Genomic DNA, 20,081 nt, shown 5'->3' on the forward strand with positions numbered 1-20,081 from the left:
GCTTGGAAATCACGAAGTTTTTACCTTTTGTTTGTTTTGCAAGGAGGAATAATGTCTGTTCTGGTTAGCACGTCAGTTCTAGAATAACCAGAAATGCTAGTGTGCAGTGTATTGTAACTAGTCACACGGCCAAGAAGTTAACAGCAGTGCCAGTTACTGACAATGACTAGAGTATTTTTTGTAGTATGAATAAATATATTGATCTAAAAATACTTTACAGCAGGGTTTTCTTTAATTAAAATAGCATTAACTTTTTGAAGAAATAAAAGTAACACTTCAGTCTTTTATAAAAAAGTCACATATCATTTTGTATTGCTTAACTGCTATTGCTTTATTTATGACCGAATAAAATGCTGAACTGCATATTTATTTCTCTCGTTTCCCCTCATTTTGTTTGCTTGCTTACATGCATGCTTATGAATGCACACGTGTATTTGTCCTTTAATTGGGGGGGTTTGGATTCTAAATTTCCTAAGGATGATATTTGAGGGGAAACAGTAGGGGGGAGAGAGATATAATTTTTAAAAATGAAGTGATTTAGAACAGTTGTTCAAAGAGTTAGAAACTAAGAAGCCTAAAATCAGGGTTTTGATTCATCACTTGGATACCCAAGCTCAAGCAACTACATTTTTATGGATGTAATAATTTCAATTGCAGAAGTACTCATCCTCCTGTTGTGAGTCTCCATAAAATACTATATGCTAGCTATGATCTTGGTTTTAGCCTGTTTCTTCAGATACCCAATACAGTCAGGTGAGAAACACATACTTCATCTACATTATATAAGCAGCATACTATTTAAAACGTGAACACAGTTGCTGCTGTTGTCATTTCTCTGTGCTTGTTCAAAGATAATTTTCTAACAATCTCTGTTCAGAGATTTGGAAATTTGGTCTAATGTATATTTACAAAACACATTGTTCAATGGCTTGCATATATATATCCAGTGTGCCTGATACATGCCATTAGACAAGTGTTTGAGAGAAAATCTAACAAATAAATTATTTTAAGTATAATTTTAGAATTCTAAAGTCTCAGGAAATTTACATTTACCAGCGGTCCTTTGAATATGTATGATTTAATATATCTGGTAAGTATTGTTTCTACTGAATGGAAAATGAAGTGTTCTCAACAGGTTACTGAAGAGCACAATTGGGGAAAAATTATAAGTTTAAATAATTTAAGAACATAAATATTTACTGTACACAACACCAGTTAGAATTTTTAGAAATATGTGACTGCCAGTTTCAACTGGCTTACCTAAAATATGTATATAATCTTAGTAGTAGTAGTCTACTCTTGCTCTTAGTAGATCACCCAATCTGTGTTTTGGTTCTGATATATTATTTTAATTACTAGATTCACAGGTAATTTTTATAGCAAGATGTTTTAATGATGTAAGTAAGGTTTTAATGAAGTAAACAATGTTTTAATGAAGTAAAATTCTCTTCGGCTCAATTCCTGTTCCATCTTCTGGCAAATTTTGCAGATATTGTCATTTTAGTGCACGTGACTTGAAGGTCTTCTCCTGAGGGCTGATCTAGTGCTGGGGAGTCTAAAACAGATTAAGATATGGCCTGTTCTTAAATTACTTCCTCTGCAACTCCATCAGTAATGATGAAGCTATCCGATAAGGGTAAGGTAAAAAGATGTGGTATAGTTGAATAATGCCATGCTATGATGTCCTTATTTGCTGGATGTCCTTAAGGAAAGCTAGTGTAGATTAGATATCCAGGATTAAATAGTGCACTTACACATAACCTTTTCCATATTAGTAATAATTACAATATTTGGGGACTAACTTTCACAATTGTATCCTCACAAAGAGGCCTAATATCTACTTTTCTTCCTCTTGGTTTTATTTGAAATTTGGCATGAATGGAAACAGGATTGGGCTCACAACCTTTTTCAAATTCAACTATAAGGTGTAATTATCATTACTGTTTCTTATTCATATTGCAGGTCCAATTAGTACTTAAATTGTATTCAGCTCTATATAAAGAATACAGTCTCTGCTCTGAGCATATGGAGTTGTGACAGATCCCAGCAGGACTAAAAATACAAATGGGAAGTGAAAAGGTAAAAATAACAGTGAAGACAATTTCATTTGCATGAATTGGTTGTAATAGTCCTGACAGTCATACTGCAGTAAGCGCAATCTACATTCTAGCCTTAAATTACTGACACTTCACAGGTACTTGTTTTATTTCAAGCTTCTGTGAGTTTTTACGGTCCTATGGAGATTCAAAACCAGTTCACTGCTGAATACCTTTAAAATAAAGGAACCTTTCTCTCCATGTATAGTTTCAGATTTTCACATCGTGCAAGTGTAAGCTTTTTGTGGTGAACAGCATGGGGCTGTTTAGACACAGTAATCATGTAATCAAAAGCTGCCACTTGCTATGAAGCTTTGGCTTCATAAATAAAATGCCCATTAAAAATTCTATAGCCTTTAAATGCAAGCTGTTGAGAAAAGCGTAACACTGGTATTAATAAAAACTCTTTTAGTCTTTCACCAATTAATATACAAATTTGAATGCTGGAGGCTTAGTGTGGCCATTGGTTAATTCAGCTAATCTATTAGTACAAATTATTTAGCAAAATGTCCTATGTGTCCATAATAAAGTCCAGAGATAGGGCTGATGAAAATAGGTAGATAAAGGTTAATACAGCTGTAGAGAGAGAATTTTGACTGCTTAATGCAGATGAGACAGAGGACGTAACAGAACAGTGAATGGAAGAACTGTGAACAACCAAATGGGTCCTCTAGCTTAAATTCTACTGAATTTCCAGCTGTATTCAAAAGCAAATAAATTGAGGTTAAAGAAGGGATACAACTCTTGTTTCATATTTATTTTTAGAAATATACACTAGAAGTATAAATCAAACTTTGAGTAGCATAATGTGTCTTGCTCACTTTGTACTAAAGATGAGTTTTAGAGTTTTAAATGGTTTAGGGCTTAAGCAAATGCCTAATTCGCAGAGTGAAAAGTTTTCCCTCTGCAGAGTAATTTTAAACTATGGATTTTATCACTTTCTTCTGATTTTTCAAAATCACATTTCTGTTTATATTGTATTATAAAGCCATCAGAATATGACAAACATTTGCTTGAACTATATAAATGGAAATGCAGAGCTGTTTCTGAAAATATTTACGTTCAGATTATATACCATCGAGGGTAATTTTCATTGAAAAAGAGGAATGTTTGAGATAATTTGCCTCAAGAAAACTACTGATAAAATTAAAGTAAATACAGAGGATGATATTTCAAGGAAAAATTGGGTGTTCCACCCTCTGATCTTTTCCCATTTTCTAAGTATTTGGTCTGCAAATCATAAAATGAATATGTCAAGAACTAGCTTCCATAAACTAACTTTTTAGGCTGTATGGTTAAATATTAGCATTCTGACAAGGTAGTCTTTCGAATATTTAGATGCTGAGGATACCTTTGTTTTCCCTGGTGTATTAGGATCACAATGTTCTTCTTTTGCATAGACAAATTGTACTCCAGTAACACCATAATAAACTATTCATTGTATGAGCGTCTGCTTGTACCAGAATTATTGGACGAAACCTTGTCACACTTTTATCTTTGACTTAAATTTCCCCTTCTTTTTTTTTTTATTTAGTAGAATAAGAGTCAGAATTTACTAGGCATTCTGCATAGTTAAGTGTACTGATCCTGACCTCTTTTCTCAATCTTTACATTGAGTTTGAGTTTGTAGTCTTTCTTAAAAAAAAAAAAATAAAAAAATTCCAAACAAGGATTTAATAAATTTATTGAATAGCAGCATGATATGCTTTTCACTTTTTATGAACAATCTCTGTGCAAAATTATATGCAGTAACTACACCTCTGTGATTGTTATGACTCCCTGAATATAATCTTTTAATATTTTAATGTCTTTGATTTCATTGCTTTTTTGTACAACAGAAGAATTTGTTGTTCTTTCCCAATCTACACTATTTTTCATTTTTGCTGAGTGCCCCCTCAAGTGCTGTAGATTCTGCAAATACTGATCCTTCAGTCTAATTCATATGCAATATGAAACAATATATATTCAGATTGATTCTTTCAGTGTACTGTGTCACTTTTCACAGTGTAAATTACTCCAAATTACTGTTCTTAGGTAAGCTCTCTATATGCATGACTACATGCATATTGGTGACTTTACTTATTCTTTTGCTAAAGGTCAATCATAGATAACCAAGAACTATTGAAATTAATAGAATTTCTCTGTACAGTTATGCATTCAGTGAGCGCTAGATGGCAGTATATCAATTTTTAAAACGTAACATTAATTAATTAGCTGTACCTGTTTTCTTCTCAAAAAAATTGTTAATTGAATTGGTTAGGACTATCCTATAATATTGCGGTTAGAGTGGAGAATAATTACGATGGAGCAGAAATACACTGACTTTGATGGACTTGCACTGAGAGACACTATACCTTGAGAGTTATTATCTGTGAAGAAAACTACTTTTGCTTCATTTTCCAAGAAAATAATGTTTTTACAAGTTGAAAAAGTATGACTGAACATAAGAATAATCTACACTCTTTTAAATGATCGGGAGAAAAACACCAATGACTGAGATGACTTCTGTGAACAAGAGGCTGCCCTAAATCCTGCTTATCCACATAATGTATCATAGAATGGTTAGAGTTGGAAGAGACCTTAAAGATCGTCTAGTTCCAACCCCCTGCCATGGGCAGGGACACCCCCCACTAGACCAGGTTACTCAAAGCCCCATCCAACCTGGCCTTGAACATTTCCAGGGATTGGGCCTCCACAACTTCCCTGGGCAACCTGTTCTGGTGTCTCAGCACCCTCACAGAAAAGAATTTCTTCCTACTATGTCATCTAAATCTACCCTCTTTCAGTTTAAAACTGTTACTCCCCTTGTCCTCTCACTACAGAGGGACATGTAAAATGTCCCTCTTCTGCTCTCTTGTAGATATTGTTTGCTAAAGACTGGATCTTGTAAATCCTGCTCCCCTTTATTTTTTTTTTTTTGGTGTAGGCTGTACACAAAACTGCAGAACTTATTTGGGTAAGGTGTCGCTCTGTGTGAAGGGTGGAACCCCATCAGCAGCAGCTGATTGGGATGGTCCAGCTTTCCCCGAGAAATCCCTGCTGCAGGTCTCTGCTGTTACATTTGGGTCATGTCTTAGTCGTTGCATGACTACAAGGTGAAATCTAATAATTTTTCATGGGTTTTTGGATGGGTCGGTAAATGTAAACCACTCAGTATAGAGACCCGATTGCCTTATCCAGTGCGCAGGAAGCAACACAAGTCTGCCAGTATGAGAGTAGGAGTTGGTCCCTCTCTTTTACAGTCATCTCAAGAATACACCATATGTGAAATCCAAACCTTCTCAGCGCTGGAACTCAGATCTGCTCATCAAGATCTGATCTCTACTTTGTGTCTTAATAATTTGCAGTACTAATATGAATCAAAGCCACGACCTACACTTGCTTCCATTCGTAATGCGTGCTTGAACTTGGACTTCCTTTTTCCATGGCACTAAGTTGAATGCGTAATCTGCAGAACACTGCACTGTTCAGCACTGACCACAAGGATCTGACTTCTCCTTTGAGCAGAACTCAGAAACTTCATACTATTTGCTTTTTATTTGTCTGTCTTTTGCAAGGTCAGAGCATTTAAAGCCTGCTTACTAGACTCTGTGCCGTATCAACTCTTTTTGGAAATTACACTATGTCTGGTCTTGAGCACTGAAAAGCCAGTTCTTATTGGCTAATTTTCATCATCATATAAGGTCCATGAACTTTACAGAGTAAATCTTACTGATCACCTATTTTCATTAAGTATGTATCATTCTTAGTGCTCCAGCAATTGCTTACACAGAAGAATAGTGCTAGAAGAGACTAAATATTTTTATCCGTGCTTAATTATATTTAACTGATTTTGGTCACAGTACAATTTATTTTTGATAGCAGCTGCTTTGCTGTTCCTTATTTCACATTCCCAATTTACATGTCTTATTTTTTCTCTCTCTGCCTACTCTCCAGTACATATTCCTCTGCAATCTGGTCCCCTTCTCAGTCTGCTGCATGCACTTTCTTGCTTTTCCTTTTCACATTACTTTTCAATGTAATTCTTCTCAATTACATTCATGTCCTTAGCTCAATGGTTTTATGAATCTTTAAATATTCCATTATTCTAGGGAAAAAAGAGCCTCTTAGACTCTTACAGTAAGGCCTTTTAATGCCGGATTAAGGCTGATATTAGAGCTTAGACAAAGGAATGCAGTAATAGCTAATGTCTTTGTTGATCTTAAGTTCTCTCATGAATTCCACATAGGTCCTTGTGGATCTATTTAGATGCAGGGGCCTTCGGTGTTTAAAAGTCTGTTGCTGGATGATAATGTTACTGGCAGTGAAATGCAGAGGGAAAAAATGGGTGGGTGCCCTGAATAATTCTGGATAAAAACATACTTATTTTTACGTAAATGTTATACATAAATTACCCACAACTAAATTCAGTAAGATACAATATGATGAATAATTGCTAACAAAATGAGGAAAGACCTTGTTTTTCTGTTTGAAGCAATATCAATACAGAGAAGTACTTAAGTCTTTAATTCTAGCCCCTTCCTTTCTTCTTCCTTTTTCATGAAAAGAATCCCAGCCTTAGCAGCATGCTCTCATAAGCGTTCTGCCCAAACCTTTAAGAAGCTATGAGTTTGAATATCTTAAACAAGAGCAAATGTTCTTACAAATTTATTTCTTGACCTTGGAGATGTCTTTCTAACCTGCATTTGTCAATTAAAAAAATACTAGTAAGAACGTATTTCAGTGTTCTCTGTAGCTAAACCTAATACAGATTTCTTCTAACACGACCACGTCAGCATGGTGCACGATCCCTTAAAGATACTTGTAAGACACTGCATATACACGCAGTTACATTCACTTTTACCAGGATTGCTTATTCCATTCGCAAGACTCTGTAACTTGTGGAACTGCCTTGCTAGAAGGCAGAGCATTTTCAGTGGCTGTACATCGCCAATGTATAGTACCAGTATTTCTACATCGGTGAAGTACTTCTAGTGTCAATATATCCAAAGAACTGTACAATTGTTAGTACACCTCAGCAGCATTCCTTTGGAACTCCCTAAAACAAGTGGGAAAGGACTGAGAGTTGTTACAGGATCAGTCCTAAACACATTAGGGATTTTTCTCAGTAAATGCAGGGATTTGAATTGCTGCAGCAAAAATGGCAGCTGTTTCATCATCATTAAGAAACTCTGCCTCCTTCCTTTCAAAACTGCATGTATATATATACCCACACACATATATAAATCACTTTTTTTTCTAAAAGGTCTTTTCTAAGAAAAGGTATCAGATCTAGCAGAATCCCATAAAAATCCAAACATTGTATTTAAAGGATGTGTTTTCTTATAGTTAGATATGCAAGTTATTTTGCTATAACCACATAACGTATTTTGGATGTAATCATTTTTGTTTCATCTGTTTATGATTCCTTTCAGGATTACTGAAGTACAAAGACATAATTTTAGAAAAAAAAATAGAACCCTGCCATATTTGTGTTGGGTTTTGATGTTCTGTATCCCACAAGTTACTTCAGCTAACATTAAACATTTGGCTCAAAAGCCAAAACAACGCTGCAAGAAAATGACAGACGCCACAGGTTACAAATGCTTAATGTTTATTTAAGAATGAACGTTATTAAACAGTTCTGCTGTGTTAACAAGGGGCAGAATCTGCAGCTGCCTATGTGCTTGCAGGATCTATATGTGAGTAGTGTACACAACCCCTCATCAGCACCCAGACAAGTTTACATGACTTCGTAGTCTAATGTGGGCCCTTAAACACAGTATATTCTATTACTAGTAAGAGTCACCTACATCTTAAGGATCAGTGAAAGCTAGGATCCCTGTCTTACAAAGTAACATGTACAGGAGTTTACTGTGGGGTACAGAAACCTGAAAGTACGATATGACAGTCGTTAGCAACTCTCCGATCTACCCAGACCAGACCTGCTTATGAACTCAGAACTCGCTGACGCTATGACACACGGAGCTGGCTGAATTTTACACCTCCATTTCAGAGCGCGTTATGGCTAGTTGGCCCCTTTGGAGCAGACTGCCCTGCAAGCAGGTTTTGTTGCATCCTTCAAATCTTTAAAGTAGCCTGTCTTCCCCAATGCAACCCAGGAGCAAATCAAGTTGTCTCACGAGAAGAGACAAATTCAGCAGTTAGGAAGCACAGACAGGCACTGGCAATTGTGATTATTTAATTTAGAAAAACCTCCAGTGGAAAGCCATTGAAAAAATTTTGACGTGTTCCCAGATCAAACATCACAATGTAGTAGAAGAGGACTGGTAAACTGAGAAAACTAAACCAGCATTTTCCAAATGAGGAATATTATTAGAGATTAGCAAACATGAAATAATAATTGAAATGCATTTAGTTTTATAACCTGTAATCTTATTAGAAGCACTAATTAAGGTTTTATGTATCCATGTATAATATTCTTGACCCAAAATGCACCTGCCATTTTCTGTTTTGACTTCTACTTAAGATGTGCTGTCCTCAGACTCCTCTCACTTATTGGAAAAATAGTTTTGGTCAGTTAGTAATTTTTTAGTTTTAGATTAACTTGGTCAATGTCAAATCTCCTGTGAAGAAGCATTTTATTTTTACAGATGCTCTCACTCTTAAATACCCGAATTGCGCTCAGCTTGCTAAGCACATCTTCCACTATGCAGTCATCTGAGATTCAGAAGTAACTTACGGGGGTTAAAGTGCAGTAAATTCTTCTTAGATGCCCCAAGCAGAAGTTGCGAAATGTCGTATTCTTCATTACTCTTTGAATTAGTGTTTGAAATAATTCCCTGTCCTTTCTGTGCTTCTTTTTGCCATTAAGCAAATATTAAAACAAAACAACGCAAGTACTTAAGGCTCAACATTAGTGATTTTTGCGATTGTATGGCAGGAGGGCAGCTGTTTGGAGCGGCACAGTGGCTGTTCTGCTGGACTGGCTCCAATAAAAGTGGACAAGATCCCGCAGGTCGCAGTGAACCAGAGCACGGGTGCTGTGGCCTGTTCAAACGCAGCATCCCCCTGCTTTGCCTCGATGTGCTTTTGGGCTCTGCTTTGGCCCCTCCTCTGAGCTGCAACCACCCGCACAACCTGATGTCAGGCCACCTCAGCCGGCCTGGGATCAAGCCGTGGATGCCGCTCCACAGGGGTGGGTCTGCTCACAGAGAAGACCAATTTTTTACTTATATTTTCCCCAAAATAAGCGCACGTCTGGGTCCCCACGCACACCAGTGGTCCATACCACTTCCCCCGGTGCCCAGGACACCCGGGCCCGGCCGCTCTGTCTGCGGGACGTGCCCCCGGCTCCCAGGTGCCGCTCTCCGGCCCTCAGCCACCGCTCGCCGGGGAGGCGGGAGATGCGCACCCGGGTGTCCGAGCACCGAGAAGGGCACCGCACCCGGGCTCATCCCCCTCCAAGGACAGGCCTCTTCCAGCGGAGGGGAACACCACCGACTTCTCTTCCTAAAGGCCAGGGATGAGCAGCCGCTCGGACGGGGCAGCACCACCGAGCGGCGGCAATCCGCCCCACAGCCCCGATGGCACCCAGCGCAGCACCGGCCGGGCGGCTCTGGGGTTCGGAGCCGCCGCCTGAGGGGCAACCGCCGACCAGCCTGAGAGGGGCCGGGCCGGGCGCCCCCCGCCGCCGCCGCGCCTGCGCGCTGTGGGCCCGTCCCCGCCACCGCCCTCCGGCGGGCGGGAACCCGGAAGTGGGCAGCGCCGGCGGCTCCCGGCGGGCCGGCGGGTAGCGGGGGCTCGGCCGGGCGGGCGCAGCCGGCACCCCGCGGCGGGGGCAGCGGCGGCTGGCATGGTGCTGGCGGCAGCGCGCCGCGCCCGCGTTGCACGGAGGAAGCCCCAGCGGAGCCGCGATGGAGATGCTGCTGCCGCCCGTGTGAGTGCGGCGGCGGTGGCGGCGGGGCGGGCGGGGAGGCTGACGGGTCGCTGGAGCCCGCCGGCGCGGAGCGGAGCGCTGTGCGGTGCCGGGCACCCTGGGCGCGGGGCCGGGCCCAGCCGCGGAGATGCCACGGCGCTTCGCTGTCCGCCCTGGCCCCTCGGTACCGGGGGGGTGGGGAGCTCTGCCCGCGGGGCAGCCCCTGCCCCGGCGGGGGGGACCCGGACCCGGCCGCGGCTGTGCGGGGCAGCGCCGGCGGGGAGAGTCGTGTGGGCGAACCGGCGGCGGAGCCGTGAGAGACGGAGGGGGGCGGCAGTCGGTGCCCGGCGGGCCGCGGCTCCCCAGGGCCAGCGCGGCCGCCCGGCGGCTTGAGATGCCCCGTGGCGCCGCTGCACTGCCCACGTCGGCGGGGCCGGGCGGGCACCGGGCGGGCTGGGCCGCGGGGAGCTGGGCGCCCCGCGGGCGGGCAGGGCTGCCGGCACCCTCCCTCCGCCCCGCCGCCTTCCCCTGCGCTTCCAGCTTGCGGGGACGGGGTTTTTTATTTTTTTTTCCCTCCTCCCCCTCACTCCTTCTGCTTCCTCCATATGTGGTCCCAAATTACTCCCTGTTTGACTCAGCAGTCATGCTCATCACACTCTCGGTTTTCTGGTTTTTTAGTTAAGCATCTTTTTTAGTGGCAGGGCGCTAGGCAAGCCACGTATTTCCAGCTGCGCTTCAGATGGGCTCATCCAGTCTTATATGCTCTAGTTCAGCGTAGCTTTATCCCACGCCTTCAGGAGGTTGTTTTCAGGTACGCTGTGGGTGAGGCTCTGGAGAAAAACCCAAAGGGCACCAGTGGCAGACAGCTTTGACCCAACTGGTGAAATGGTGAGAGAGACTGAAGTAACTTCAGGCAGACTAGCGGTTCTCAAAATAGAAGGCATATGACTGACGGTTTTGTAGGCTTCATTACCTTAAAACAAAATCATCCTTTGTGACCAGCTAATGAAACTTCAGCAAATGAATTTACGCTTCATAGGAACTCCGCCATCTATCCAGTTTGCCTGGCAGCTCTTTAGAGGCAACTCTAACCACTTTTTTTCTTGCATATCTGTACATGTTGTGTATATAGTCTGTATATGTATGCAGATATGTACACATGAGTATCTGATGTACTGGTTTGGGATGTAAAAAGAAGTGTTCTTATCTTGGACTTGATAAGTCAGTGGTGTAATTATAAGATGGGCCTCTTCTTCACAGTTAATCTTTGGTGTTTTGAATGTTCCCTGAAGTCACTGATTTCTGTGTATCATTTTTCTGAATGCTGATTGCTACATATGTCACATAATTTAGAAGAGTAATATTCAATCTGAAGAAGTTTGCTAGATAGGATGGCATTTTTTTTTTCCCTTCCATACAACAGCATGTGTATGAGCTGTGTAACTTGATTTTTTTTCTTTTTCTGACTAGTGCAAAATTGCTGCTTGGTATTTGGACCCTTTTAGCAATGAATTGTATAACTTTCAAAATTGGGCATGAAACTCTTAATGCATAGCAGTTTCATGGTACAGTGCAGTAAGCTGGTAGTAGTTTGAATTCTGTAGACAGACCTTACTTTGTAAGCCAGTATTTTACAGAGACTTTTTTTATTCCTTTCTTGCTTGAGGTTTTGTGTTGTTTTGTTCCAAAATTTTGTTGCTAGTTCTGGAGTCATGAAAAGTAGAGCCAAATACTTTGCTTTACATATTGTTATACTGCACAGAATATAGAATTCTAGGTTAGAATCTTAAATTAGTTAGCTTTGAGTCTTTCATTTAAGCTTCTTTAGACATGCCCAAGTAAAAAGTTTTAGGTATGGTGGAAAAGAGGCTGGAATTCTGGGAGTCAATGCATGTGTTCAGTTCGACTATTCTTACCTGAAGCAAGTAAGGTTGGGTTTTTATTTGAAATCACATCTCTGATATACCAGGGTCAGTTACACTACCAAGTGACTTCAGTGGTTTTGTTTATTTCGAGCTCAGAGGTTCAGGAATACCATTACAATACTGTAGGTGAAAACATCACTGATACTAAGCATTTTCCAAGTACTACAACAATGTAATTTGCCTTGTAAGAATAACATTGTGATTGTAAACATGAAACTCATTGGCTTGGCATGAGAAACCCATGTGCTGTTTGGACAGTGCTAGTGACTGAGGGGTGTACATAATCATTTTTCTAACACTAACACAGAAGTTAGTGTCTGTAGCACTTGGGGATTTCTTACAGAAAGAGATAATTGTAGATAGAGCTTATGGTTTTTCACACTACTTAGTTTTTCTTGTTTTATTTTGGGTGTGTTTTTTAGAGTAAGAAAAATTAAGAGGTTGGTCACTTTTGCTTTCCAAAATATTGAGTGAATTTGCAAAACTACCCAGTTTTTCTCATACTTATTTATGTCTCATGCTGCTGGGTAGGGGAAACCTGGAAATTACGGTAGTCACCATGTGGTCTTCGTCAGACTTGAACTGGGAGCTGCATTATCCAGTAAGGGAGGTCCTGGTGGAAGGGCAGAGAGCAGCTCTTGTCTCACAGGCAGTGAAGGTGTTGAAAGACCACAGTGGTGGATGCTGCGTTCTGCCATCAGTCTGTACAGACACTAGGCTAAAAGTTCCCAAACCTCTGCTGCTCTCCTCACTTCAGGGCTTATGGGAAATATTCTAGGGCATCATCTTCATGTTTTCCTTAGTGGAGATTATGGTTAGCACTGAGTGCCTCTGTTAACCGTGCTAGTATTGGTCACCAACTTATCACTTCCTGAGGAATTCTACCTACTCCTCCACGGTGTTGTAACAGGGAAACTAAAATTGCTTGGTGTAAAGAATAAGTTGAAGTGCAAATCTTTTCCTCCTCCCCAGGATGAAGGTGGCAAAAATAGGAGTGACAGAAGTGGACATTAAACAAAAGTATTAACTCTTTTCTTTTTTTTCCTCTTTCTTTCCAGATGTACCAAACTTTGCCATCAGAAGCCCTTGGATCTGAAAGATGATAACACTGAAATTCACTGTCCTGTTACAGTAAATCCATGGCACATGAAGAAAGCTTTTAAAGTTATGAATGAATTAAGAAGGTATTAGTTCACTGAATACATCTGCCTGGAGTCCATAATATATTTCTACTTTCATTTGCATTTATTAAGTTAATAGTTTAATTATTAAGAACATGCAATTCCAGAAATGTAGCTGATGAGAGGATTAAATGTACAATGACAGTCATGTGATGATAGCTGTAATGTGTGCAGTATGTTTTTGCCCCTCATAGGTTAATCAAAACTAGGTTTGTGAGACTTGAAAAATACTTGGAGGTTGTACTAAGGAGTTACAGCTACTGATCCTGTCTTGTATGCAGTTGATCCTGGATAGATGAAGAGTGACTCCTTAGCTGAGCTTAAGGCTCTTTGTATACCTGTTGTTGATTTTTGTGGTGGGTTGTGAACTGGAAAAATGTTAAAATTTTCTAGTCTGGAGACACGGGTCACAGTCTAACGAATGTAAACCAACTGAGAGTACACTTTCTTTTCTTAGTTATCTTTTGCTTGCCCCCTGGGAGAAATTGATGAACTTCCAAATCAAATGTTGAAACTAACTTTTCTCGGTAAAGTTTTGTAAGACCTTGAGTGATGCTACCATTGGTTTGAGCAAAACTAGGAGCCTGGTGCTGATGCTGTTCTTAGCACCTGTATTGATTTATTTTCTACATATGAGTAGGTGAGATGGTGTTGAAAATTGTGACAGCTGGTAATTAGAGCTCACAACTGAGCTCTGGTAATTAGGACTCACAACTATTGCTGACAGTAATTCAGCTTTATAACTAACAGCAACAATAGAGAAATTAAATAAATAAAACACTTCTTTAGCATAGACAGTACCAGAGGGTGTGAAAATCCTGTAGTCCTTTGTTATTTCCCATATAAGATTAAAAACTGGAGAAGCTTCACCTGAAAAAAAGACAGCAACTGATACCCTATTAAAGTATGCCTCTGCCTTTGATCTTCGCTGTTTCATATGGGTAAATCTTTAATACTATGGTAGGTACTGTGATCAGATCAATGTATTTATCTGGCTGTCACAGTTTGTACTGCACTGGAAGATCGGAGAAAATCATACGCTGACTATAAATGACTTAAAAGACTCCCATAGTCTGAGGATAATGGTATAAGAGCAGGGACTATTTTTCTAGTATGTTAACAGTCTTGTTACCTTATGTTGGAAGGACTGATACTTGTTGCTTCACCTTACTTACACCCTTGGCTTTTTGAAGGATCCCAGTAACCAGATTCAGTGTCTCAAGGACCATAGAGCCAGGTTAGAACCAGTAGCCATGACTTCGTAGGGACCAAGACCAAGAGTTTAGATGAAGAAACAGTTTCTCAGAATGAGTCTTAGAACGGTTTCCGAAGTCAGAATCCTTACCTGCGTTTTGTTGAGTTGCGAGTAAAAGATACGTGTTCTTCCAGCAGAGTGCATTGTTGAAGGCCATGGATTATTTTCAGAATATACTTTAGTTTCCATGGTTACTTAAATTTGAATTGCTGTAGAAGCAATTTGAGCAATTTTGTTTCTTACATGTATAAACAGTTAAAGTTGGAACAGGAGGAATACCATGCAAACCTTAACTGTAGTTCTTATTTAATAAGCTAGTTGATGCAGCAATGTTTACTGTTTAAGCTGAGTACAGCTTTTAAAATGGTAAGTGCTAATTAGATAAGACTATAAACATTAATATATGCATTTACTTGTTTGAAATAATAAGCTGAAATATTTTAGAAATGTTTCAGACTTCATTAAATGAATACCTAATATTAATCAAGTAAATTATGTTTTTGATTTAATTGACTGCATTTTTAAAGTGGTTTCTATCTCAGTTCTTTTCATTACTGCCAGAGGTATATGCTCCAGAAAGTGGATAACTAGTGAAGAAATCCTCTGCTTAAGCATCTAAAATACATTGGCTTTGCAATCCTTAAGTGTGTGAGCTTATATTATGTTTTTGGCTGCTGTCAAGTTACCTGGTTCTGTTAGCTCATAAGAGTGTTTTTTCTGCGCTTTCAAATTTTTGTCAAATTTGAGTAATTTTGTCCTTGGTAGTTTTTGTCATTTCATTACTCACCATCACCTCAACACTGAGTCAGAGAGATCATTAGGATAGCTAATTAGTTCTTGACATATGAAGAAATTACCCTCTAATGCCTATCTTTCCTCTTCATTATAATTTGGTTTTATCACAGTGGAATTTGACCTTACCTATATTTGTTAAAATCCTCATTCTTACAAATAATACTTTACCAAAAATCTTTTGAAGATGTGGGTAATGACTTTTCTCTCTTTAAGCCAATGAAGAAAAACCTGCAAGCTGGTAAACAGCTATTGTTCTTAAATCTATATTTTAGCTGCTGCTGCTCCTCCTCTTCCCCTCACCCCCCTTCCCCATTTTATAATTTCCTTTACCAAGATGGTGTACCCTCCATGGCTCTGTTCATTCAGTTGCTCTATACAAGCAAATTGGTACAATATCGCTTCAGAACGTGAGCTTTTCTGAAATAAATTGGTGTGTCCTTATGAAATGAAAGTGCTGAGTTACTGTGGAAGCCACAAGATGCTTGCAACAGAGTACATGATTAAGTTTATAAGCTTGTTTCTTTATTTAGTAGTTTATTTACCTTGTCAGCTTCATAGTAACGCAGAACGTACTCATTCACCTAATGCAGTTCCAGACTAGAGATGTATCTGGACTGCTTCTAAGTTACTGTGTCTATATATGTGCAATGTAATTAATCAGCTGGAATTTTGCATTGATGTAATTCTGTTGCTTCTGGATTCATTGTTATCTTTGGTATTTCTGTGCAGCTAAGTATAAACCCTTTTGTTCCCATTGTCAGGGTAAGTGCAGGTGTCTGAAAAAGCTGGGTATCTGATGACCTCTTATGTGCATCTTTCTGTTTCAATTTTTGTATAATAAATGTAATTGTTGTTTTCAAGCTCCTCTGAATTGTGTGTTTCATCTGGATATGGTCATTACATCTTTTATTATACATCTTTTTTTTACAATAAGCATATTGCAGGTTAAACTTACGAGATTTAGATAGTTGCTGTAGGTATTAAGAGCTGAAAGGGGGGAAAATATTCAAAAATCAGAGTTGCAGTATGGTCCCAAAGGTGAGTTGTGGCCACAATTTTTGGTGTGTGGCCTCCACAAGGCACTCTTACTTGAGTGCTCAAAGGAATTGAATGATTGCAGAGGCTGACAAATCATGGAGTTTCCTTTGGACTGGGGTGAATATCTGAGCAGTTTGACTGAAAGCTCTAGCTCTGTCGGAGCAAAATGCTCATCCCAGTCTCTGCTACAGCTCTGCGTGGTAGTTGCAAACTATCAGAAAGTCTGCACTCTAACTGCAATATATATTCAGGAAAGTTAAAAAATTACCTTCTCAGAAGTACTGAAAATAGAGATCACTAGATTGATGTACAGCGCTAGCTCCGTCCCTAAGGAATATGTTCTGTAAAATTGTATTTTCCCCTTTTCCCTTTGTTGCCGGGGCCCTTAGTTTTGTGTATTGTGTGCTACTTCTACAGGGACAGTGCTAGCGTGAGAAAGAAATAAGACAGTTGTGACTATGGCTATTTGGATGCTGGGAAATTGCAGTCTTTTGGTGTTGTGGTGGGTTTTTTTGTTTGTTCCCCTCCCCCTGCTTTCCATCTAGAAAATTTGATTATAAAGAGTACACGGTGTGGTGGGTTTCACTGGAAGAGGAATATCCAATACCTGTAAACTGCATTGGAAACACCTGTATTAGGAGTGATTATAAATATAGAGATATTTCTCTATTGCAACAGAAGAGGAAGGAAGTATGTATTACAGTTGCAAAGGACAAGAATGCAAGTGGATGTAATGAAGATAAAAAGTCAGGCAAGATATGAAGTTAACCATAATGAATTCTAAACTGGTCAGAGTGGAAAAAATAATTGCTGTTATGTGCATGGGCTGTGTGTGTGAAAAATGCTTGCAAAACAGTAAATATGGAGATGATTGACTAGTGATTTTGAACAATTAAGTTGGCATGGGCTTCCAGTGTAATGTGACACAGACATCACAACTGAAGTTTGGATTCTTTGTTATCTGTAAAGTCTTATTTCTTACCTCAGTTTTTAGTGTTTGTGTATATAAAATTATACTTTCTGTCATAGTTATTCAAAGAGGCCCAGACTTTGAGTGAGAAGGCTTATAAATTGTGCTGATAAAAATTTTGGCTATTCAGTGCAGAAAACTTCTGTGCAAGAAATCACAATTCAGTTATTTGATTTTTAGAAAGTTCTATGTACCCAAGCACCATCTGTAATCCGACTGAGTAATAGCCATGTGGTTGTGTAATGCGTTTAAAAACAATACTTCAACAATATTGCCTGCCTCTTTTGAGGGCATGGAAAAATAGATTGTGTGTGATGTTATATGCTTTTCTGTTGTGGTTCACTTATGTGAAATTGCCTTCTCTGCTATTTCTAAATAGTCAAAACTTGCTGTGTGATGTGACGATAGTAGCTGAAGACATGGAAATTGCAGCGCATAGAGTTGTGCTGGCCGCCTGCAGCCCCTACTTCCATGCCATGTTTACAGGTACCAAATGTTTCAATACTTACTCTGTTCTAATCCAATCCAACTGTATAAAGCACAAAATTAAATGATTCTTGCTTTTTAGGATCTCATTTAATTTTTTGATAAGCCAATGGCAACATTTGGGTTTCTTAATGAATTTTTTTTTTTTTTGCAGTCTAAGAACATACTGGCCACTTATTCTTTGTTAGCACAATGACTGCTCTAAATAAAAAAAAAAAAAAATTATGTTAACTAAGCTAGGAATTGTCGAGTTGTTATACCCTTTAAGGCTCTAGTAATCTCACTTGTCCAAAGGAAGGTTAAAATAACTTTCATGTGAATTTTGGAGTAAATTCTGTCCTTTAAGAACTACCGCTGCTATGTTCTTCAGACCCCGAGTGCTCTAGGCTGTTAGTAGATATGAAAGCTTTCTGTGGCTTTGGCAGCCTATAGCTGGAGTGCATGTTTTGGTATTTTTAGGGTAATTCTCCATGACAGATGTACTCTGCATCATTGCCACAACTTTTCTGTGCAGGCTTGATTCTGCCGCTGCTCGCTCAATGCTGGCCAAGTAACTGCTTTGCTGCTACAATAGGAATGCTGAGGGCTTGCAAGAAGGCTAAGATAGGTTCAGGTTCATAGGAGCCTCCAGCTGAATTCCTGTGCTGTAGGTTTAATTCCATAATGGTTATAAATGTTGAAATCATGTGGAATTTGATGTCAAAGTAAGAATGCTACTAAATGCATGTTAAAATTAATTTCTGAAGTTCTCAAATCTTGTGCCAGTTTGGTAGTTAATGCTGACTGTCTGAAATTAAAAGAATTTTCTGCAACGTATTGCTTCTGACCACCAGCTCAGGTGGAGGCAGAAATGTGACTCTTGGCCTGCCAGTATACAAGTAAATTGGAGCTTTAATAACTTTAATTGTATGCAGATGTGGAAGATTGATGAAATTTGAAATACTGTTGTGTCCTGGGGAAGCAGCTGATTATTCTTGATTTTATATGTAAATATTTTGACACAACCAAAACTAGAAGTGGAGTCACTGCTAGCAGCAACAATGCTTTAAAGTTTTATGTGTAAAATGAAATATCTAGTCCTCTAGTAATTCTTCAAGTTTGCATTTGTGGTTGAGACAAACATTCCATGTGACTGATACATTCTTTCTTAATTTTTACTGCTTTCTTTAAAGTTAAAATGAAAACAGCTGCTTCTGCAGTTCCTTTTCATCACCTTAGTAACAGAGAAACATAAGCCTCTGACATTAGTTCTGTATTAAAGATTAACTGTCATTGACTGTCACATTGAAAATATTCTTTACTGGGAGTATAAGTTTTACATTGTGCTTTCTGTGGCAGACAAGATGTTTCTGCTTGCCCTGATGTTTATTGCCTGTTAGGAGTGCCAGTGCAGCCATGCCTGCGGTCGCTCACCAGATGGAATCACTGACATCTTCAGCCTTTCCTTGCTTCAGTCCCTTTTAAAATTTTTTGCTTGTTTTATGTTGCTAAGTGTAATCTTTGACCCCCAGTGGTGTGGGAGGTGGGAAGCGTTTAACCCATACATCTGTGGCAATATTTGTGTAGTTTGTGAACCAAATTGGTAGGCGTTTAATCAGAATTCAGCTGTGGCTTGAAGATTTATCAACAGATTTTATACTACTATCTGCCATAGGTTGCTTTTAGCAGGGCCCAGCTGTGGTGTTGGTGTACTTCAGGATTTTTTTTGTGTTGAATGACTGAAGTTCATCATAATTTCTATCTCCATGAACCCTGAAATTCACCCATCTCAGGTGGATTTGTATTCTCATCCAGTAATCTCTAAGTTCAAATAAGGAAGCTTGATCCCTTAACCAGCTACAAACTAAAGGAAAAGTATCTTTCTCCATTCAGAATAAAACAGTGACTGAAAACACGGTATGCTTCAGGGTTACTTCTTGACTAGAAATTAGAAGATCCAATTATATTTGGATGCATGTTTGCAGGTTACTTCCATCTTTCTCTGAGTCATTAGGTACTGACTGCTATGCAGGATGGGGTATGGCATTAACTGACATCAAACCCTCTGCCTGGTTTCTTTTGGGATTTTTTGTTTGGGCGGGTTGGTTGGTTGTTGTGGGTGGTGGGTGTTTTTTTTTTTTTTTTTTCCTGTTTCCACGTGTTGCAATGGTAGAAGTAGCCCTATTAAATGCTGAGAAAAAGTTACTGTCTTTTAAAGTTAGTAACAATTATAGAGGAGAAAGGAAATATTAAACATCTGGAACTATGTTACCAGGAATAATTGTTTCTTCTATATACACTGAAATTCTGCAGAAATACCTATTGTGATCTGAATTAAATTGGTGTAAATTATTATAAAACATCAGTGAAGGGACACTTCAGTGGCCGTAGGGCCTGACTTGGAACAAGGTTTAATTTTCTCTTCTGCCAAGGCAGTTATCCTCAGGGAATTACCTGCTTTCTTCGCTTTCATTCTCCATTTGTAAAATTATGTTTAA

At 39.5% G+C, this 20,081-nt stretch overlaps 1 protein-coding gene across 2 annotated transcripts in view; it reads left to right on the forward strand.

Annotated features, from left to right (window-relative positions):
- Positions 1-9,868: 9,868 nt before the first annotated feature.
- KLHL2 (kelch like family member 2) overlaps positions 9,869-20,081 on the forward strand; it is a 59,244-nt gene continuing 49,031 nt past the window's right edge. The window contains exons 1-3 of one of the 2 annotated variants that reach the window (XM_074147138.1): positions 9,869-9,975; positions 12,938-13,063; positions 17,498-17,604. In XM_074147138.1, coding sequence (XP_074003239.1) covers positions 9,953-9,975; positions 12,938-13,063; positions 17,498-17,604 — 256 coding nt within the window. In that variant the 5' untranslated portion in view covers positions 9,869-9,952. Of the gene's footprint in view, positions 9,976-12,937; positions 13,064-15,484; positions 15,603-17,497; positions 17,605-20,081 lie in introns of those variants that run through there. The other variant, XM_074147139.1, reaches the window with a different exon arrangement.

Source organism: Numenius arquata, chromosome 5, assembly GCF_964106895.1.
Source record: "Numenius arquata chromosome 5, bNumArq3.hap1.1, whole genome shotgun sequence".
NCBI classification, from domain to species: domain Eukaryota; kingdom Metazoa; phylum Chordata; class Aves; order Charadriiformes; family Scolopacidae; genus Numenius; species Numenius arquata.